The sequence below is a fragment of the Micrasema longulum genome, unplaced genomic scaffold (assembly GCF_059751315.1).
Source record: "Micrasema longulum isolate JH-2025_06_02 unplaced genomic scaffold, ASM5975131v1 h1tg000745l, whole genome shotgun sequence".
Classification (NCBI taxonomy): Eukaryota; Metazoa; Arthropoda; class Insecta; order Trichoptera; family Brachycentridae; genus Micrasema; species Micrasema longulum.
This window is the reverse complement of record NW_028277939.1, coordinates 145,306-165,083: the sequence shown is the minus strand read 5'-3', so window position 1 is coordinate 165,083 and position 19,778 is coordinate 145,306. Positions and strand designations below refer to the sequence as shown.

Below are 19,778 nucleotides of genomic sequence, written 5' to 3'. Positions count from 1 at the left end.
ATAGGCTGAGTAATGAAAAGGCTGTAAAACTGGTATTCGTCCTTGAATTTTATTCAATCCTAGCGGACCCGACAGACGTTGTCCTGTTCGAACGTTGGCTCGCCTGCTATTACCTTGGAAAAAGAGTTTTTATTGTTAAGTAGGTACCTAGGTACTTGTTAATGATTGAATTCCAAAACTAAAAATTATAAACTTTCAAATATTGAATTTAAGTAGGTACCAAGGTACTTGTTTATGGTTGAGTTCCAAAACATAAAATAAATCATTTTCAATTATAGATTTTTTTTGCAAATGTCAAACTCGGCTCTTCTCACCAGCAAGGGTGCACCTTATTCATGAATATGATTTATGATTAGATTTTTTATTTACCATCGTTAGAATAGACTGCATAAGTCCGTCAATAAAATAAATAAGTTTAAATTAAGACATGTTTTTTCATTATTGTGATCAACACTATTTCCTAAAGGTAATTTTCACAGTGTTTTTTTTATAAAAATGGCCTGGCTGTTTTTAACCGAACAATAAATTGACCTTACTGCACCCGATAACAAAAATCAATCTAATTTTTTCAAAATTTTGGACTGGCTGCTTTCTGCATAACTACGTTCAATTGAAAAAAACATTTTTGCTTTATCTTTTCCCTTTCTCGGTGTTGAAATTGTTAAATGTCGAACTTACTAACAATCCCGAACCCCTTCAACGCGACTAGATAACATTTAAGAAATTAAAAGCGTTGACAAAAGCTGTAGCGATTGCATAATTATGGAATTATTATTATGGAGACTTGTACGGAGGGTGTCGGTGGCTACCCTATGATATTAAATTCATACAATGAATATTTAATTTTGCAATGCATGGAAATTAGTTAAATTTTCTGTACTTTTCGTGTGATTGCAATATGGTCATGAGAAAAATGACTAATGAAAATGAGTCATGAGAAAAATGACTGAGAAAAATGAAAAATGACGTAGCTTTCAATACTAATTGCCTAACACACGGCAAAAGTGGCAATGAAACCACCAGAGTTGGATCAAATGAAAATTGCATTGGAATCTTAAAAGAAAAAACATTCTAATTCTATCACTTCTTCACAACATCCCACTTTGCCTGTTTATCTGAGAGAGCTTTTCCAGCCTCTAACACAACATGGACTATCTCTTCGCTCTGGTAACGAGAGAACCTTGTTAATACCCCTTCACTGCTCTTATTTTTTTGCTTCCTCCATCGCAGTAGTAGCTGCTTGACTGTGAAATAATCTACCTACTGATTTTAGAGACGCCTCTTCTATATTAACATTTAAATCAAGATTGAAATATCACTATTTAAATGTTTGAGTTGCTTCTTTCTCCTTCTTCTTTCCTTCCCATCACCTCTCGTCTCCTCTCATCATAGTATAGTGTACACTTTTAGTATATTACAATATTTAAGTTTGCCCAAATGTTTGTAGATAAAAGACTGGATTTCACCCCCTCGGGAGTTATTAAGATTAACAAATTACAACAGGGACGGAGAATACCTTAAAGAAGGGAAGAAGCTGAAAAATTGGATAATTGTTTTCAGGCGTTGCCTAGTATGGGAAATGATTCAGTCAGATAAATCTCTTTACAGCAATAAAGGTTTCAGCTCTTTGACTTCACTAAAATCAATATATGGAAGAATGTAAAAAATATGGATGTTCAAACATAGGCAAAATGGTGAATGTTACAATGGTTAAAGTGGCCACTTAAACCAGCCAATGACAGATCATAAGCCCTGTACATGCCAAGACTTACATATTCCCTTCTTTAAGGTATTCTCCATCCCTGTTGTAATTTGTTACTCTTAGTATATTTTTGTATAAAATTATAAGATTCTTCACAATTACCTAGAATATGTCCATGTTCTTGTAATTTTCTCAAACTGAACGGTTAAAAAAATAAAAAGACCATCAGTCCTTAAAACTGAGAATGTCTTCTGATGTCTACTTTTCAAGTCTCAGATGTCCATGGCTGGGAGTTTATGTCTAAGGACGCGCAGGAGTTGACATCCGCTAAAGTCTATCGGCGCCATTCGCTCCAAAAATGGAGCAAGCATAGGAAATGTATGTATTTATATAAATCTAGTTTATGGTCATCATCAGTTCATGACTTTTTCAATCCACGGCACAAATTTTTGTATATTGGTGTAAACTCCTGGTAGATGTTCTCTACCGCAACCGATTCCCCAGGACACGAGCCCGATTAGGGTGTTTCTTCCTTCCACCTTCATGGTCAGAGGACCCCCAGAATCACCTTGGCAGGAGTCTCTGCCACCCTGGAAGAAAAAAAGAATCGCTTTTAATAAGTCTGTAAACTTTCTGCACGGCGCTTGTTGTGAGCAAACGTAGAGCATTATAGATGATCATATATTGTAGCTTTTACACTTATAAATTTAGCAGGAAGAGTGTTTTAGCTAAACCTTATTTGGTAAGGGTAAAATCTGCGATTTGCAAGCAGGTCCTTTTTCCCCACTTGTTGATGCACTGCAGCCTTTTCAGCCCTATGACAAATAGTAATATCTTGTATATATATTTTCATATATTAACAAACAATGAGGGACTTCAGCCCCGCGGTAAAAATTGGAGCATTAAATTGTACGGCAAAGTTTCAAATCTACGAAAAAAATTATTATAATTATTTTTATAAAAATGAACTTCTTTGAACGACGTCACTAGTTCATATGAGTCAACCAATTATAAGAGAGTTATGGAAGATTTCCGGTTTGCATGCCGTCAATGGACCGATGGGCAGAACTGATCGAAAATAAGCGAAATAGAACCTCTGACGTCACACGCGGGGTGGGGTTATTTCACAAATACAAAACTTTAAAAAATCATAGCGCTGATAATAAGGTATATAAAAACGGAAAAAAAGAATTTTGGCTTGGTTTAATAGTCTTTTAACAAACAAAATAAAACCAACGAACTTACAATAAAAGTTGTTAATAAAAGCGCCGAACACCCAGGCTGGACAAAAACAGTATTAATTCAAATTAAGGGCGTGAGTTTAATAGTTATAGGGTGACCATTACATTGGAACATCGTAAAGTGGTACGTTTCGAAACCGGTAGACATAGAAAAGTCGGAAAGTGGTTTTATACAAATATTAAATAACATTTGGTATTTGATTTAAGTTACTAAATAGTCAAAGCTATAGATTTTCATATTTGCATACCAAAAATACTTTTAGAGATTGAATTTTTTTTTAATCCGATCTCATTTTTAAATCCAATTTTATCCCGTTATCGGTACACACCCTCCGGATGCTTTCGAATATGAGAATCACTTTATAATTTAAAACAAAAACAAAAATTACTCAGAAACTGACCTCTTTATATCCAGCGCACAGAAAAACATCGTGAATCGTCTCTCTTCTTCCTGCTGCCCTAAACCAGCGCTGGCATCTTTCATTGGGAATCACCTCGACGTCTACCTCCTACGACACAAAAAAATTATTGCATAAATAGGGGATGCATCTACGCGGGTCAACCCCGACGAGTCGAAGATTCGCCTACAGACGTATTAAATGCTGCAGGGAGAATTATTTTTGTAATCTCTAAGTTCAGTCATATCACTCCACTGCTTAGGAAATTACACTCGCATTGCGCCCTAACTCTGTTCCAGAAAATTTTAAATATAAATCAATTTATTTGACCAAAATAACATTACAAAAACAAAACATTTAAGGCGTTATATTGGAACAACATATCAAACCAGGAACCCCTGAGCAATAATTTGACATTATTAAAGTATAATACTCTCCCTCTCCTGTATGCTTAAAAAGACAAGTCCATGAATAGCGTATATTGTCGGTGACGACGTACAGACTAAAAATCATGTCTGTAACACAGAAAAGTATCTAGAAACTAAAATACACTCAATGATCCATGGAAAGACAGATGCTCGTTTTACGTCTTATATATATAATAATAAATTAAGGAAGGCGCCAAACCAGAGTAGTGGATATCATAAATCATGCAGCAAAATTGAAATGGCAGTGGGCAGGATGAGTAGCGAGGCATAATGAAGGCAGATGGACACACAGAATAATAAAGTGGAGACCATTGGGCAAACAAGAGAAGTGTTGGAAGGCCACAGGAAAGATGAGTTAATGACATGCCTCGATAGCCAGTAAAACATGGATTATGAAAGCGGGTTATAATAAGATATGAAGACGTTTAGAAGAGGCCTCTATCCAGCAGTGGCCTAACTGCTCCTTAATCGGCAAAACCAGAAGCAGTTGGTTTTAGAAGCCAGGAGGTAAAACAGACTGTGTTGACGCTGTCCGAGATAAATATCGCGAACATAAAAATTGATACTGTCTAAAATAGCAGAGTTCACGATAAAACCTCTTATCAGTCTGAAAAAATGGGTCAGTGTGAATCCATCGCTCATAAGTTGCAAACTGCTGAGCTATAGCGATTGCATAATTATGCGACTCCATATCACTGAGGCACTCTCAAGCCTGGTACGGGGATTATTGAAGACCCTGCCAGTTCGAATAATTAAACCCAACATCTTCAGTGAAAGGTCACACGTTCTCTCGATGTGAGCGTGAATAGTCAATCTGCTTTTATTGACGACCCCAAGATCCTTAATTGTCGAAACAAGCATGAGTTGGCACGCATTGTGTATCTGTGATCTACAGTACGCAATGCTCTAGAGAGAGATAAAATGAAGCGTTTTAAAATATTGAAATACATTTTCACATCTAAAGGGGCTATGCACTATGTATTCTCACTATGAAGTCTCTCGCTTAGATGAGCAATATTTTTTTAATGTTTTGCCTTGCATATAATTATATTTGTAATTTCTGGAGTGATTTCGAACATCACCTGCAGCACAGCAGGGACAGTGCTCTGCCCGTGCTTAGTTCTTCCCCATCCAGCAACAGTGGCCATCTTGCCAGCTAATTTCATCTCCTTGGCTGGAAGACAAACCTGAAATAGAACAAAAAGCTCTTTATTCATTGTCTACAACATTTTGAAAGCGAAAAAAAAGATATCAACTATTCTGTCCAACTGCAATAATTTAGACCACTAGTCACTGATAAAACTTATAATTACTAAATTTAAATTTTTTCATACTTGCAACTCATAAAAGGCTGTAAATATTCCGTTCCTACCTACATCCTTCCTAATTCAAATTGCTGTTGTACTACCGTTCTGTGAGCAAGTCACCTTGTGAAAGGTGTTACTCTGTTAAATCCTTATCATATCCTGCATCCGCATACTTCTGACAAAGTGTATCAGTGTTACATAAACAGTCTAAAATACACATCTCATCAACATTTACAGGATACCGGTATCCGTGCAACAATAAAAGTGAAGTGAACATAAGAGAAAGAAAAGGAAGAATTGAATAGTGAGTACAATATCAATACAGTCCATCAATTCATTCTGTTATTAGTGTACAAAGCCTGAAAGGTATTGAGCTGACCGAACACAATATTATAATAGCGAGAAATGGTTTTTTCATCTCGAGTTCCAAATGTAAGTAATTTTTTATATTTTTTATTTAAATCTTAAAGTAGGACACACATATCATACATATTGTTATGTGTGTTCTAATAATAACATTGAAAATATATTTAATTTATAAATTGTTTATCACATATGTCTTGACCATTATTTTAAATTTTGATATGTTTTTTTGGCTCCTCTCATTCAATTTTAACTTCCGATGGAATATTTTCTTTTGGACTTAATCTTTTAAAATAAGGACAAGGTTATTGAACATCCACAGCACTTAACATTAAAAAAAAATAGTGGCGTTCTCATGATTAACCCAAATATTTTGATTTTAGATCTATTAGCTATGGAGTTGTAAATAACTGCTATAGAAAATTTAAAAGAAATACATTGCCAACAATACGTTTCCAGTTGTCACCCAAGGTTACATTATCTAACAATGTTTTGAGTGTGTCAAAATGTTTGTAGACAGGCCGGATTTCCTCCCTCGGGAGTTATTTAGATTGAAATTTATTTCTTCCATCCTTCTCAAAAATGTTTTCCCTCTCTGTTGCAACAAATTAAAATGTAAATAACTCTCCAAGAGAGAAAGTCTAGGCTATCTACACTTGGACATTCTCAAAATATTGTTGAATTAACTGGTATAAGACGTATAAAAATTGAAAAAATATTTTCAAGCGTTGCTTAGTAGGTGAAATGGTTCAGACGGATGAATCTAACCGATGGAAAAGTTAGGGAAATGAAGATGGTTAAAAATAGGCAGAATGGTGAATATTCAAAATATGCAAGGTGTAAGCATAAGCCCTGTATGACTTCCACATTCCTTTCTCAAAAATTTTTTCCCCCTCTGTTGCAAAAAAATAAATGTCACATTATCTGTTTGTGTTAAGTTTGTGAAAAGTGGCATGGTTGCTTGGATTATAAAGGGTAGTTATTTCCATTTTAAAATAGAGCAATCTCTCAATTCGTCTTCATTAGAGAAACGTAGTAGAGAGATGGACCTTATATGCCTTTTCAAAATACTTCATGCTGTAAGTGATGTCCTTTGTCGTATGTTCCCAACCGTGTCACCAGATGTCAAAATTTGCTGTTCATCAAATCTTTTAAGAGTGACTTTGGTTTTTATGTTCCACCGTCCAGAATGTGTAGATTACTCATTCATTCATTCATTCATTTATTCATATTTTTCTCTTACAATTTATAATTAATAATAAAAATAATGTGACCTCACTCGGTTACCCGTGCCGAGGACACTTAATAATATACTTTTTTGAAATATTTTTACATTTGAGAATAATCAAAGAAGACTAACTTAATAAAAAGAGATAATAACAAAATATTCAGACAGTTTTAAATACTACGTACTCGTTGCGCAACTTGGAATTATTTGCGATAGATCTTTTCCGGCTTTTCGTAAATTCCTCGCCATCAACACAGTGTGGGATGAAAATGAATGATGGGTTAGATCGAAGTCTTATATGTTAATCGTGTTTATGGATATATAAGATACCATTATTTTATTGCCCTTGTTTGTCTTCGCTATAAAGTTATATGTTCTTTTTATTCAGTTACTTGTACACGTGTTTGATAATAAATAAACAAAACAAACAAACAAACAAACCATCACGCCGTTTCCCCGTAAGGGTAAGCAGAGAGGATAGAACGCCACAACACTCTATCTTTGCATACAGATCTCGCTTCCTCTACATTCATACATCTTCTCATGCACGCGCGCCGATTATTCCGACTTTTGACATGTCCATCTTTAAGTATTTGTTGGATTTGGTCATGCCATGTCTTTCTCGGTCTTCCTCTATTTCTGCATCCATCAACATTCGCATTGTAAATATTCTTAGCCGTTCTCTCGCTGTCCATTCGTTCTACATGTCCAAACCAGCGCAGAGCTCCTTTCTTGATTTTGTCGATAATGCTTGTCTCAGCCTTACATAATGTACGGATCTCAACATTTGTGCATTTATCGTACATAGTTTTACCACATATTCGCCTGAGAGATCGCATTTCGACAGCATTCAGCTTACTTTCATCCCTGTTTTTCCAAGTCCATACTTCGCTCCCATACATCAGGGATGGGACCAGGACTCCGTTGTGAACTGCCAATTTTGCCTCTTGTGACAACCATTTATTTGCCAAGGTCGATTTATTTATTTTATTTATTTATTTATTTATTTATTTATTTATTTATTTATTAGTTTAAACATACAATGTTACAAAATGGCACAAAAAACACTCTGGCAAAATTCTGCTAGTACTAGGAGTAGGCTCAGTATATGAAGGGTCGGCAAGCCAGAAATATTAATACGCCTAATGTTGCAATCGGTTCCTATATGGGCAAATGCCTGTTCTAAGAAACCGATTTGTTGCGGCAAATATGGTTTACGAATATTTTTCCTATAAATAAAAAAAACTATATTGAAGAAATAAAAAAAAAACAGTTATAGCCCAAAAGAGAAGAAAAGAAAAAAAAAATTTAGTTTACATTAAATGTAAAAATACAATTAAATACACAAATATAAAGCATACATACTTCGTACATACATATACACATACATACATATATACACACATATACATACATATACATATATATACACACATTCATACACGATATATATGCACATGCGAAAATACAATAAATTTATATATGATTCAGTGGGATAGCATAATATTTAGATTACTATCTTCAATAAATTCTCCGATTCCTTACTTCCAATGTCTGTCAACCAAATTTTTAAATTTCTTTTCAAAACTGATGGTTTATCAGATTTCCAAAAAGACGGTATCAGATTGTATAGTTTAGGTCCGTTATATAGAAATGATTTTTGGAATACCGCTGTACGTGCTATTGGAATCACCAAATCGTTTCTTACTGTACTCCTGGTTAAGTGCGCATGACTCACAATCACCTGAGTGCTCCTATTTTTGTGGATGTCAAGTATTACTTTCCTCATGTAGATTTGCCTTAAGCCAAGGACGTCTAAGGATTTGAAAAGGCCTTCACTCGGATGATTGTACGGTTTTCGCAATATTATCCTCAATATTGATTTATGTACCTTAACCAAGGGATCAAGAATAGTCTTGGCAGCTCATCCCCAACAAATACATCCGTAAGCCAAAACAGAGTTGCACAAACCATAGTATATACTTTTAATATCTACAATGGACAATATGTTACGCAGTGTTATAAAGATATAGATTAGTTTCCTAACTCTACCCACTAAATAGTTAATGTGTTTTCTCCAGTTAAGGTGTGCGTCAATAAAGATTCCTAAATATTTGATGTCTTGTACACATTTCAGATGGTAGCAATTACAGCTGGTAAGCGTGTTACAATTTGTATTATGAATTTTTATCCTTAATTCTATTCTTGGTAGGCCTTTTATATTTGGGCTGAATTTTACGTATTTTGTTTTCTTTGAGTTTAGTGTCAGCAAATTATCTTTGAGCCAGTTTTTAAGAATATTCATTCCTGTTTCGGCCTTAACATGTGTTTCCTCCCAATTATCACCTTCAAATACAAGAACTGTATCGTCTGCAAAGGTGATTATACGAGCGTTAATATTTAAATTACACAATTCGTTTATATATATAATAAACAGCAAAGGTCCTAGCGTACTACCCTGTGGTACCCCAAAATTCATTTCTAAAGCAGTACTGCTGCATTCTCCAATTTTAACCCTCTGTAATCTGTTGGAAATGAAACTGTGTAACCAATTTAGAGGTCTACCTGTGATCCCAATGTTTTCAACTCTTTTTAAAAGAATTTTGTGCGATATGGTGTCAAACGCTTTTGCCAAGTCAAGAAAAATTGCAAGTGTTTTCTTACCATTGTTAATGTTGTTTACTAATGCTCCGGTTAATTTTTTTATTGCGTCATCTGTGTTTTTACCTGGTCTAAATCCAAATTGGTTGTCACTAAGTAAGTTTTTACTCTCTACATAATCGCTTAGTCTATTTTTGAATGCTTTCTCCAATACTTTTGAATATGCACTTACCAACGATATTGGTCTGTAATTTTCTATATTCTGTTGATCACCCGATTTAAAGATTGGTTGCACTATTGATTGTTTAAGTTGTGTTGGAAAAATTCCTGATGAGAAACTTAGATTGAAAATGTGCGACAGAGGTTTGGCAATGAAATTTTTTAATTGTTTTAACATAAAAGTATTAACAACGTCAGGACCCTTGGAATACGTTTTTTTTAGACTAGTGATAATTTTAATGATTTCTTGTTCTGATATTTTATTTAGTTGAAACGATGGCATTATGTTCTTGACATTAATAGATGATGCTAGATTACATTCATTCAGTTTGGATTCACATAATATAATAATTCCTTTTTTGTCCTTATCCCGCCCAATTTACAGTAACTTAATGTTCTTAAAATTAATATTTAAAAAATCTTTGATTATTGAGTACTTGAAAATAACATTTTTATATGTATAAATTGTTTGTATTTATTTGATATGTAATATATATATTCTTTACTAACTTTGTATACTATGTGGAAATCTGTTATTGGTTCTGAGTTTATACACTATATCTGTTTGTTTACTAAAAATATGTATGTAGAACTGTTGATTTCCCTAATAAAATAAAAATAAAATAAAATATAGCTTCAGATAATTTAGAATCTACTGTAGTAAAATATTCATTGGCAATATGGGCTATTATTTGGGGATCATTAGTATTTGTAGAGTCTGGCAAAATTATAGATGTAATTTCAGGCCCCTTTTTTGATTTAGTTTTTGTAATTTCTCGAATTGTTTCCCAGATTTTACCCGGAGAATTATTGTTACTCAGGAGATTTTTATAATATATCTCCTTTGCTCTTCTAATAACATATTTACACACATTTCTGTATTTTAAATAATATTTTTGTTTACTTTCATTAAGTGGATCTTTTTTTGCTATTTTATGTAAGTGATTTCTCTTATGAATTGATTTTACAATACTATCCGTAATCCAAGGAGTAAGATGAAATTTTTTGTGTGCCACCGACTTACTGAAAGTATTTTTATCAACGTAATGTTCAATTTTTTTTACAAAAATATTCATCGCTTTGTCAGTGTCAGTTTGTTGAAGTATGTCCTCCCACAACTCGGATTCGAGGTCCCTTGAAAGATTTGAATAGTTTATTGAATTTGTAAATTTATTAACTTTCTTTTTTGGCGTGTTTATTCGGATACTAATACCGGTAGTGTAATGATCGGTTATAGTGTTCTGTATAATAAATGTAAGAGAATTGTGCACGTTACGAGTATTGATATGGTCAAGGCAAGATTCAGAGGTACCTTGCACTCTTGTCGGTGCGTCTATGTTACATATGAAATTGTGTTCAGCCATAACGCACAAGTAGTCTTCACACTGCCTGTGCCTTTGGCCCAGCGTATTAATATTAATGTCCCCTATGATGATACTCCGTCATTTAAGTGCACCGTTCACTCTGTTCCCGGCACTCACCCTCCTTTCAATATCTTTCTCAGTCATTCCATCCCTAGTGAACATACTTCCCAGATACACAAATTCCTCTACTTGTTTTAGTATAACTCTATTCACAGTGATTTCACATTTAGTCATACTTTCATTTCTTTCAAAAACCATCACATTCGATTTATCGACATTCATCAGCAAATCGCTTCTCTTGCATACATCGTAGACCTTTGTTACCAAGAATTGCAGTTCCTCTTTGTTATTAGCAAGGAGTACAGCATCGTCAGCATACAAAAGACAATTGACTTTTAAATCACCCATTTTTGCTCCGGATTCTTAAGCCTTTCAGTTCTTTCATGCAGTTATCGATATACACGTTGAACAGCCATGGTGACATAACACATCCCTGCTTCACTCCTTTATGAATGTCAAACCACGATGTGTATGATCCATTTATCCTAACACATGCTGTGCTGTCTTTATACAGAGAAGCAATAGCACGTGTTAGATTTCCGCTTACTCCGTACTCCGATAACACCTTCCATAATTTTTCTCTGTCAACTCTATCAAACGCTTTTTGCAGATCGACAAATGCGCAGAAAAGCTTTTGGTTTTTGGCAAGAAATTAAGTTGTTAAAATAATAAATAATAAATAAATAAAGTTGTAACGTGTCTTGTCTTCAAGTGTCTCACCGGTAGGATGTGCTGCTTAAAGGCCACCGACCTCCCGAGACGGACCAGCGCCACGTCGTTCTTGAAGTCCGTGGGGCTGTAGGCCGGGTGAACCTCCTTCCTCTCCACGGGGAACTCCTCGTGAGGGATCCGCTCGGCCTGAGCTCGCACGTCCCACTCGCCCAGCCGCACGCGCAGGTTGGAGTTTGGAGTGCTGGAAGATGAGGAAAAACACGGGTGAAAACGTTTGATATTAATTGCGAAAAATTTTAACGGATGTTTTTGAGCTAAGCAATTCAGATTTAGGATAGTAGGGGTCGAGTGTGGAGCCTCACTTAAATATCCCTACATTAATAATAATATCTTGAACAGCGCTATACTGGTGATCCAGAGGACTTCCAGACTGCGGTTTCTGAATTGATAGAAAATCTATCTAGCCTCTAAATTATCCATAGCTTTTTTTATTATGATGCTTTCATTTCCTTAAAACTGTTTTCTGCCAACACCATCATCGTTATAAGCTCAACAGATCTGAGTTGAGGCTTGGATCATGGCTGTATCCAGAAAACTCCTCCACTCCTGCCGGCCTTCTGCCTTTCTTCTCCAGTTCCTCACTTCCAACGTTGTCGGATCCCCACTGATGCTATCCTTCTATCGCATTTTGGGCCTTTACGGTTTTCGTCATCCTTGTGGCACAGAGGGAGTTGAAGTTTTCGTCATCCATTCTAATTATAAGGCCAGCCCACCGTGACGGAGTCTATTATATTGGGCGCTCTGTAGATTTCATATAGTTCCTTATTGTAGCGACAACGCCAATAGTTGTGTCCTCTCACAGGGCTATAGAGAATTCTGAGGATGCTTCTTTCAAAAGCTGCAATGGTTCCCTCAACATTATTTGTCATAACCCAGGTTTCAAAAGCAAATGCAAAGATTGATTTAATCAGAGTTTTGTGCAGTTTTTTTTACCATACGCTTAGTAATAATTCATTAAAAAATAAAACAAAAATTATCTGACTAACAAATTTGATCAAATCCAAAACAGATTCGGCAATACAGATATAAGTTTTCGTTCTTCAATTTATTAACGAAAAAAAGAAGATACGGATGTTATTTAAGATGTAAATAGCTTATGTCTTCCTAACCGGCAGGGAAAATGGTAATGTGGGCAGTAGAAGAGAATATTTACTTACGTAGCCACACAGTGAGCAGCCGTCACCACCCATCTGTCGGAGACCAAGGCGCCTCCACACGACAGCTTCTTGCTGAGGAAACCAGACTTGATGAGAGCGGCTTGCCAAGGATGGGAACCGAAAGCCGTGGAGTGGCCTCCGACGATCCTGTTAGACCGCGTGTACAGCTCTCCACAGGCTGGAGAAAGAAAAACGGAGAAGTTAGAGTAATACCAACGACGACTTGGAACAAGTTTCTACATACAAGTATGAAATAAACAACGATATTATCAATTGATCATCCAACACAGATAGTTTATTCATTAAATCAATCCACCAAAGATCAATTCCAGTATTAAAAATGGAAATCTTCAAAACTTAAAAATCAAAAGTTACTGATTTTGATAAAGATATTAATAAAATTCCTTGGTTTAGTTTTATTTGACCAACGAGCGCTTTTGCTTAAGTAGGCATGGGGACATGGAGAATAAAACAGAGTATTTCTTATTTTGTTGTTTTGTAATATCCACAACTTTAAAAAAGTTAATATTGCTTAATCCAAATTTCGGTCCAACAACAAACTTTTTTCAAATAAAAATTAACTGTTTTAGTGTTCTGTTGTCGGTTTCCAAATAAAATGTTTACCTGATGTTCTTGTCTCTCAAAACGTTGTTAAAAAATAAATACGTTGGAAATGTTGCAAACGATTTACCAGTCTCAAAAATGCCTAATTAAGGAAACACGCTTCTTGGTCAAATAAAAAAGTTAACCAAGAAATTTTCGGAATCATTGGCAAACTTTTTCATAATATTTCATGATTGCAATTGGAAATTATTATTTTAAAAATCTAATGATTTTGATAATAGATTGGTTAGTATGTGTAATTTGTAAGTGTTTTCTAATACTAAGTGTAAGCTGGGTGAAATGTAAACAGTTAAAAAAACGAGGGAGACAGATTTTAAAATTAAATTCTTAGTAAATATTGTGTTTGATTCGTGAACCGTGTCCAAAACCAAGTGATAATGTTTGAATAAGAGGCAAAAAATGTAAATGAATCTCAAGTCACCAGTGCGATTGGAAGTATAGGTATATGTATTGCTTTTTTCGTAGGACTTTTTCAATGTACAATACAAAATTTAAAAATATAGATTACACAAACATCACTCTGTCAGATTTAAAATTTACACTAAAAATGTATTATGTAACTTAGTAGACATTATAATAATAAATATGTACATCTTCCCTCCCCTCCTTATCCTCTCTTCAAGCATTTTTGTCCTTATCCCGCCCAATTTACAGTAACTTAATGTTCTTAAAATAAATATTAAACAAATCTTTGATTATTGAGTACATGAAAAAAACATTTTTTTATGTGTAAATTGTATGTATTTATTTGATATGTAATATATTTTCTTTACTAACTTTGTTTACTATGATGTGGAAACCTGTTATTAGTTCTGAGTTTATACACTATATCTGTTTATTTACTAAAAATATGTATGTAGAACTGTTGATTTCCCAAATAATATAAAATAAAATAAAATAAAATAAAATAAAATAAAATAAAATAAAATAAAATAAAATAAAATAAAATAAAATAAAATAAAATAAAATAAAATAAAATAAAATAAAATAAAATAAAATAAAATAAAATAAAATAAAATAAAATAAAATAAAATAAAATAAAATAAAATAAAATAAAATAAAATAAAATAAAATAAAATAAAATAAAATAAAATAAAATAAAATAAAATAAAATAAAATAAAATAAAATAAAATAAAATAAAATAAAATAAAATAAAATAAAATAAAATAAAATAATATAAAATAAAATAAAATAAAATAAAATAAAATAAAATAAAATAAAATAAAATAAAATAAAATAAAATAAAATAAAATAAAATAAAATAAAATAAAATAAATAAAATAGAAAAATGCAATACTCGGTACTAGCTACATATATTTAAAATTGGGTGGTGACATTATGTAAACATTAAAGTGATCAAAAAAACATATTCCTGGAATTATAAATTAAAAGAAGGAAGTAAGAAGGAAACAGGAAAATGCAAACACCAGACCTGTCTGAAAGTTTGATACAAATCTACGAAGAGCATGAAACTTTCATCTAAGGTAACTACCGTATGGAAGAATATATTTATGTGCGCAATGAATTATTCTGGGTTATTACACTTTTAAGCGTTCGCACTCTTTTCTGACGTTTTTGATAGCGTTACAGCGTCCACCATCAGGGTTGATGTTGTTTATGTAGGGATATAATATTATATGGATTTGTACCGTGTCGCACTTTCTTCATTAGCATTAAAGTTTTGTTAAAATTTAAATTGCCATTTATCTTAAAAAATATCTTTAAAATTTTAGTGAATTAAATTTTAGTTTTTTATGTTTTTCTCGGTTTTATATTTTATTGCTTAAATTTGCTCGTGAATGTACTTTATGTTAATTTGTTTAACTTTAAAGTATAATTATTTACCTACCAACTAAATTTATCTGTTGTGAAAATGCCAGTGGGACGTAACAAACCGAGCAAATAAATACATTTGAAGGAAAAGAGTATTCTCAGGACTCAATTTTTTGGCCTTGTCAAAATGAGTGTGTGGTGAAAAATCTTTTATGTAAACTACGGAATTAAGGGTGTTAAGGTATTCGTATAAATGAAAGTGCTAGAATGGAAGAAGATACATCGGTGCTCAGATTGCGCAAACTTTATAAATTACCCCGAAAGCTCGGATCTTTGTCATCACCACCATAATATCCGGCTCCATCTTGCCCTTGCAAAGATACTGGTTCATAGTTGTTGTCGGGAGAGTAATAGTCGTCGGGTTGAGGGATTTGGTTTGTAGTGGTCTCGTAGTGGTTGTGGTAGGATGGTTTGACGTGGAAAAAAGGATTTTGGTCAAAATGGTTTAAATTTGGTTTGGTTGGTCGGTAGAAATCTGGCTTTACCCAGTTGTATTCGGGTTTCGGTCTGTCATAATCCGGTTTAGGTCTATCGTAATCTGGTTTTGGTCTGTCATAATCCGGTTTAGGTCTATCGTAATCCGGTTTAGGTCTGTCGTAGTCCGGTTTAGGCCTATCGTAATCTGGTTTCGGTCTGTCATAATCGGGTTTGGGTCGGTCATAGTCCGGTTTAGGTCTATCGTAATCTGGTTTGGGTCTGTCGTAGTTTGGTTTGTGGAAAAGGACAGTGGGTTCGTCAAAGACGTTGAAGGGTTTGTCGGAGAGGGGTTTGGTGTCATAAGAGTTGAAATTGTCAGTAGGGAAGTGGCCCACAAGCTGAATGAGATCACCTGTTGAACACATGAATTTGTTAATAATGTTTTATTATGAATATGAGGGGTTATTTGTAATTTTACAAACATTAGTATAATGCAATGACGTAATTAAGTTCCTAAAAAAATGTTAAAAATGAGAGAAATCTTACCTAATTCAAATTAAATAAGAACACTTAACCAAATATTTTTTCAACAATGTTTTGAGTATGTTCAAATGTTTGCAGATTTGCTGGATTTCCTCCCTTGGGAGTTATTTCAGACTTCAAGTTCAACAATGCAAATCCATCTTCACCCCGCACGATCTTCGAAAAGGCGGAAGGACCGATCCTGAAGAAAAAGTTGTGTGACGTTTTGTCTAATCTACACATTCTGGACATAGGGGCACAAAACTACTTTCAGATAATTTAACAAATAGCAGATTTTGGCTTCTGGTGACATGGTTGGGAACATGATTGCAACAGAGATGGGAGTAATTTTTTTTTTTTGAATGGCATCAAGGCATGAAAATAAGTATTTATTAATTCGTTGTGTAATGGCCATCGGTTCGAATTCGTCACGGCAGTGACATCTGTTGAGAAAAGATGAAGTCAACCGAAAAGGACAACGTATTTGATTAGTTAATCAAATACGTAGTTTTAATGGGCGTCGATAGATGGCTCGCCTGGTCTTCCGTCACTGCACACGGGCGGAAATACATTAAAAATTATCGTTGCAAATTTCGCCATATTGGGCACGCCACTGGGTTTTTGTAATCTCCTTTTAAATCTTCGAAATAATCGCGAAGGTGTTAAAATTCAGAGTCAACAGTGAATCCATCTCCTAGGAAGTGACCAGGAAGACGAGTCGGATGCAGACCGGGACTTCGGGATTGCCCGGGTCAGTTGTATTCTATTTTCTTTGACGGATTACCTGTCGGTTGGGTTCGAACTGTTGGCCATTGTTATATAAATTAACTATTGATTGTTACTTAAGAATCGAAACTGCAAAACAAGAAACATGTATAGCTTGTGAATGACATAACATTATACACGTTGTAAATATAAAATTATATAATTAATATGACACAATGAATGATTATTTTCATGTCCTGAATTCATTTAATACAATTTTAAAATTGATCAAGTCATAAAATAACATTGCATTTTTTATGCAACAAGTAAAAACCAAAACGAAATTTAATGTTTTTTTAATTTAAAAAGATGCCACCGGTTGAAAAAAAAGTAAAATAAAATACTTTTTTTTAGTATAATAAATATTCGTTCTTATGATTATGACCCAAATAAATCACAATTAGAAAATGGGAACTAAGTTGGGGTAGAGTGAGGTTCGAATCACGGACCTTTGAGCCGTGAGTCCGAGACACCAGCCACGGGACCACAACTCAATTCGCACTAACTTAAAAGATGGATAAATTTAATCTAAGACGCAAACCCGTGTGCCTGAAAATACAAACGATCTTTAAACATGCGATTGAAATAAAACCGAAGCTCGTTTTGCGTTTGAACTGTAAAAAATAGATGTCGCTTTACACTTATACACAATACACTACACTAACGATATAGATATTATAACTTGTATTTTTGTACGAGTATTTTTACTATTTTCGTTGAAAAATGCAATTTTCACTCTAACTATCCTTCATTCTTCCTCTACGAATCCTTGTCACTTATTTTCCAAATTTTCCCTTCCCTTCCCGTCCATTTAATTTCAATAAAACACACTTAAATCTAAATTCATCTAAATTTGTTGCAACAGAGACAGCAAACATTTTTGAGAAGGGAATATGGAAGTCTTATGACCTGACATTAATTGGTTTAAGTGGCCACTTTACACACTGTGACATTCACCATTCTGCCTATGCTTAAGCATGCACATTTCCTCAACTCTTTTATCTGTCGACTTTTGTAAACCGGAAGTAAAAGAGCTGAAACCTTTATCCAGCGGAATCATTTCACCTACTACGCAAATTATTTTTTAAAAGTGCTCGCATACAGGTACGAACAAATTACAACAGAGAAGAAGAACATTTACGAGAAGGTTATTTTTAAGTCAATTCATCTACAGGGCTTATGAAATGTCATTGATTGGTTTAAGTGGCCACTTTACACACTTTTTGATAAATCCACTAGGTCCATGAAGAAGTATTGAAATTATTAAAAAATAATTCAGGCATTGCCAAGCATGTAAGTGAAATAATTCAATCAGATGAATCTCATCCGAATAAATAAAGATTTGAGGTTTTGAACTTCACAAACATCAACAGATGAAAGAATTTATGACATAAAGATGTTCAAAATATAGGCAGAATGATGAATGTTACACAGTGTGTAAAATGGCCACTTAAACCAGCCAATGAAAGGTCTTAAGCCCCGTAGACGCCTAGACTTCAATATTACCTACTTTAAAATGTTCTTCATCTCTGTTGTATTGCAATATGTTAATGTTAACAGCTCCCCAGGGAGTTGAATCCAATCCTTGTCTGCATAACTTTGGACAAACTCAAAATATTGTTGTATCCAGGTACTATTGAAATAAAATACAACTAAAAAAAAAATTGCTGGGATAAAAGAAAAAAAAACACCCCGAGAAAAGATCTGTCTATGGTAATGACTGTTTGGATTTAGAAAGACTTACGCCAAAAAGTCCAGGGGTGATATTCCAAACGCTCTCGCGGCAAAATAAACGAGAAAGACCCCTGGGCCCCGATCACAATGTGAAATTAACAGAGTTATCTTCGACTGTCCATAAAGAAAAACTGAAAGTTGTATACGGAAATTAGTATATTTGCATAAAAATTAAAAGTATCTTCTTCGGTAACCTATATTTGAACATATTTAGAATAAAAAGTTGTATGCATATTCTGCTTTTCATGCAGAAAACTTAATTTTACTTCGTAGATAAAATTGAAGATAAATGTCAACTTCCCATCGTAATCGGGGTCCGGATCCTGTCCCGAGTTAACAGTTTACACAGAATGGCCCTTTTCACACATACCACGCCAATCCACCCGGCCCAGTAACTTTCCGATTACACCCTACAAAAGGTGACAGATTTTAAATGCGTTTGTAGGATGTACACGGAAAGTTACCGGGCCGAGTGGATTTGCGTGGCATGTGTGAAATGGGCCAATGTGGACATCGGTGAATGCAATCCAGGATGTAAAACTAAGGTCGCACAGAGGCACTCCTCACATGTTGGTCCAAGATCCTTCAATCTTCTAACCAAGGAACTACAAAACATCAAATCACTGGTACACTTTAAAGTAGGTTTGAGGTCTTGGATCAGCATGGAACGAACAGATAGACACATTCTTTAAAAAAATAATTAAAATAAAAAATAAATGCATTCTGCAAATAAATCATGTTTACGTAATATTTATTTATTTATTTATTTATTTATTTATTTATTTATTTACGGACAAAGTCCATTATAAACATTACAATTAAAAGAAATTTTTACAAAGGAATAAAAAAATATAAGGAACAGAAATAAGCAGCAAAGACAGATGATAGATTTTTTAGATTAAGTAAAAAGCATAGGCTAACTATACAGATTCTTTAGCTGATTTGTAAAGAAAGACATCCTTACACCATAATAATCAAGATCTTGATGATCGTTCACCCGCCTGATCATTCTGGGCAAAGGCGACTGTGCACCATAATTGGTCCTGTAGTGACCGAGGAAAAGCATTTCATTATTTCTTAGT

General features: G+C 34.1%; 1 protein-coding gene across 1 annotated transcript in view; it reads right to left on the bottom strand.

The window, feature by feature from the left end:
- Window positions 1–648: 648 nt before the first annotated feature.
- Window positions 649–19,778, bottom strand: part of LOC148279219 (uncharacterized) — a 77,409-nt gene continuing 58,279 nt past the window's right edge. The window contains exons 3-7 of the mRNA XM_088230263.1: window positions 12,801–12,978; window positions 11,632–11,824; window positions 4,852–4,956; window positions 3,345–3,452; window positions 649–2,292 (exon numbers count right to left, since the gene is read on the bottom strand). Of these exons, the coding sequence (XP_088086389.1) occupies window positions 2,116–2,292; window positions 3,345–3,452; window positions 4,852–4,956; window positions 11,632–11,824; window positions 12,801–12,978 (761 nt within the window). The 3' untranslated portion in view covers window positions 649–2,115. The remainder of the gene's footprint in view (window positions 2,293–3,344; window positions 3,453–4,851; window positions 4,957–11,631; window positions 11,825–12,800; window positions 12,979–19,778) is intronic.